The sequence below is a fragment of the Alligator sinensis genome, unplaced genomic scaffold, assembly GCF_000455745.1.
Source record: "Alligator sinensis unplaced genomic scaffold, ASM45574v1 scaffold1329_1, whole genome shotgun sequence".
Classification (NCBI taxonomy): Eukaryota; Metazoa; Chordata; order Crocodylia; family Alligatoridae; genus Alligator; species Alligator sinensis.
Genome location: NW_005842460.1, coordinates 137,868 through 139,107, shown reverse-complemented (window position 1 = coordinate 139,107; position 1,240 = coordinate 137,868). Strand labels below are relative to the sequence as shown.

Sequence of the window (1,240 nt, the reverse complement as noted above, 5' to 3'; positions counted from 1 at the left end):
GGGGGGTGGGGAGGCAGACAATAGAGCAGGTCTTCTGTGTGTGGGGGAGGGGGCATGGTCTAGGTGGGGTGTCACCTCCCTTGATGAAGGCCAAGCTCTCCTGGTTCCTGGGCAGGGGAGCTGTGATGGTTAAGGGGAGGGGAGGGGCTGGAAATCTCACCCCTAAACATAGCCAAGGTCTCCTCCTAGCTGTGGAAAGCAGGCTCGAGGGGGTGTGGGGGCATGGGGACCCAGCTCAGCAGAAGATGAAGCCTAGGCCATCCTCCTTGCTGGGGCAGGAGACTTAAAGGGGACAGTACGGTCACCCCAAAAGATGAAGACCAAGCCCTCCACATTGTGGCCAGCTGGCCTGGGGGGTTATGTCAGGCTGTAGAGGGCTATAGGGATGCTGGGGGTGGGGGACACCCTCTCATCAGGTCCTCCACGCTGTGGTGTTTTGGCTGGGATGAAGACATTGAAGACTAGGTCTTGGTCTGGCTGTGGGGGCTGCTGTAGGGGGCTGTGGGGCCCCCCAGAAGATGACAATGAAGCTTATAGGGGCCCACAGGAAGTCCCCGGGAGCATCGTCTCACCAGAAGATGAAGACCAGGTCCTCCTTCTTGGTCTCACAGGTCTCGTAGGTGGCATCGTAGAGGGCGTAGCGGCAGTCACGCTCAGGCAGCAGGGCCACGAAGGCAGCATAGGGGTCAGGGACTGCGTCGCCCACAAGCACCTCTTTGCCAGGCTCCAGCACGATGGCGCACTGGTCCTCGCTCAGGCAGAAGAGCACGGCCTTCTTGCGCTGGCTCAGCTCGGCCGGCCCCGGTGATGCCTTGCGCACCTTCATCTCATTGAACACCTTGATCACCCCATCCGACACTGCCACACCGGATGCCTGGGGGGTGGGGATGGATACGAGTCAGAGGGTGCAGGGGCCCCCCCAGCTCACACTGCCACACCTGGCACCTTGGGGGCAACCAAGGGGGGGGGCACAGGGAAGCCACCCCACCATCTGACATCACTATACCCAATGCCTGGAGCACTGACATCCACCCCCTGGGTACCACACTGTCATGTCTGACACCTGGGGTGGGGGCGCAGGGACCCCTCCCCCCACATCTGATAGAACAGGCCTAATTCCTGGGGGTGGGACAAGGGGTGCATGCTCCCCCAGCCAACCCCAGTTCAGGGGGTGCAGTGGAAATCTCCCCTAGGGGGCAGAAGATAAGAGGAAGGACCCTCCCAGCCCTCAGTACCAGGC

General features: G+C 61.6%; 1 protein-coding gene across 1 annotated transcript in view; it reads right to left on the bottom strand.

The window, feature by feature from the left end:
- Nucleotides 1-1,240, bottom strand: part of LOC102382000 (cofilin-1-like) — a 3,261-nt gene that overhangs the window by 856 nt on the left and 1,165 nt on the right. The window contains exon 2 of the mRNA XM_006030716.3: nt 573-874. Within this exon, the coding sequence (XP_006030778.2) occupies nt 573-874 (302 nt within the window). The remainder of the gene's footprint in view (nt 1-572; nt 875-1,240) is intronic.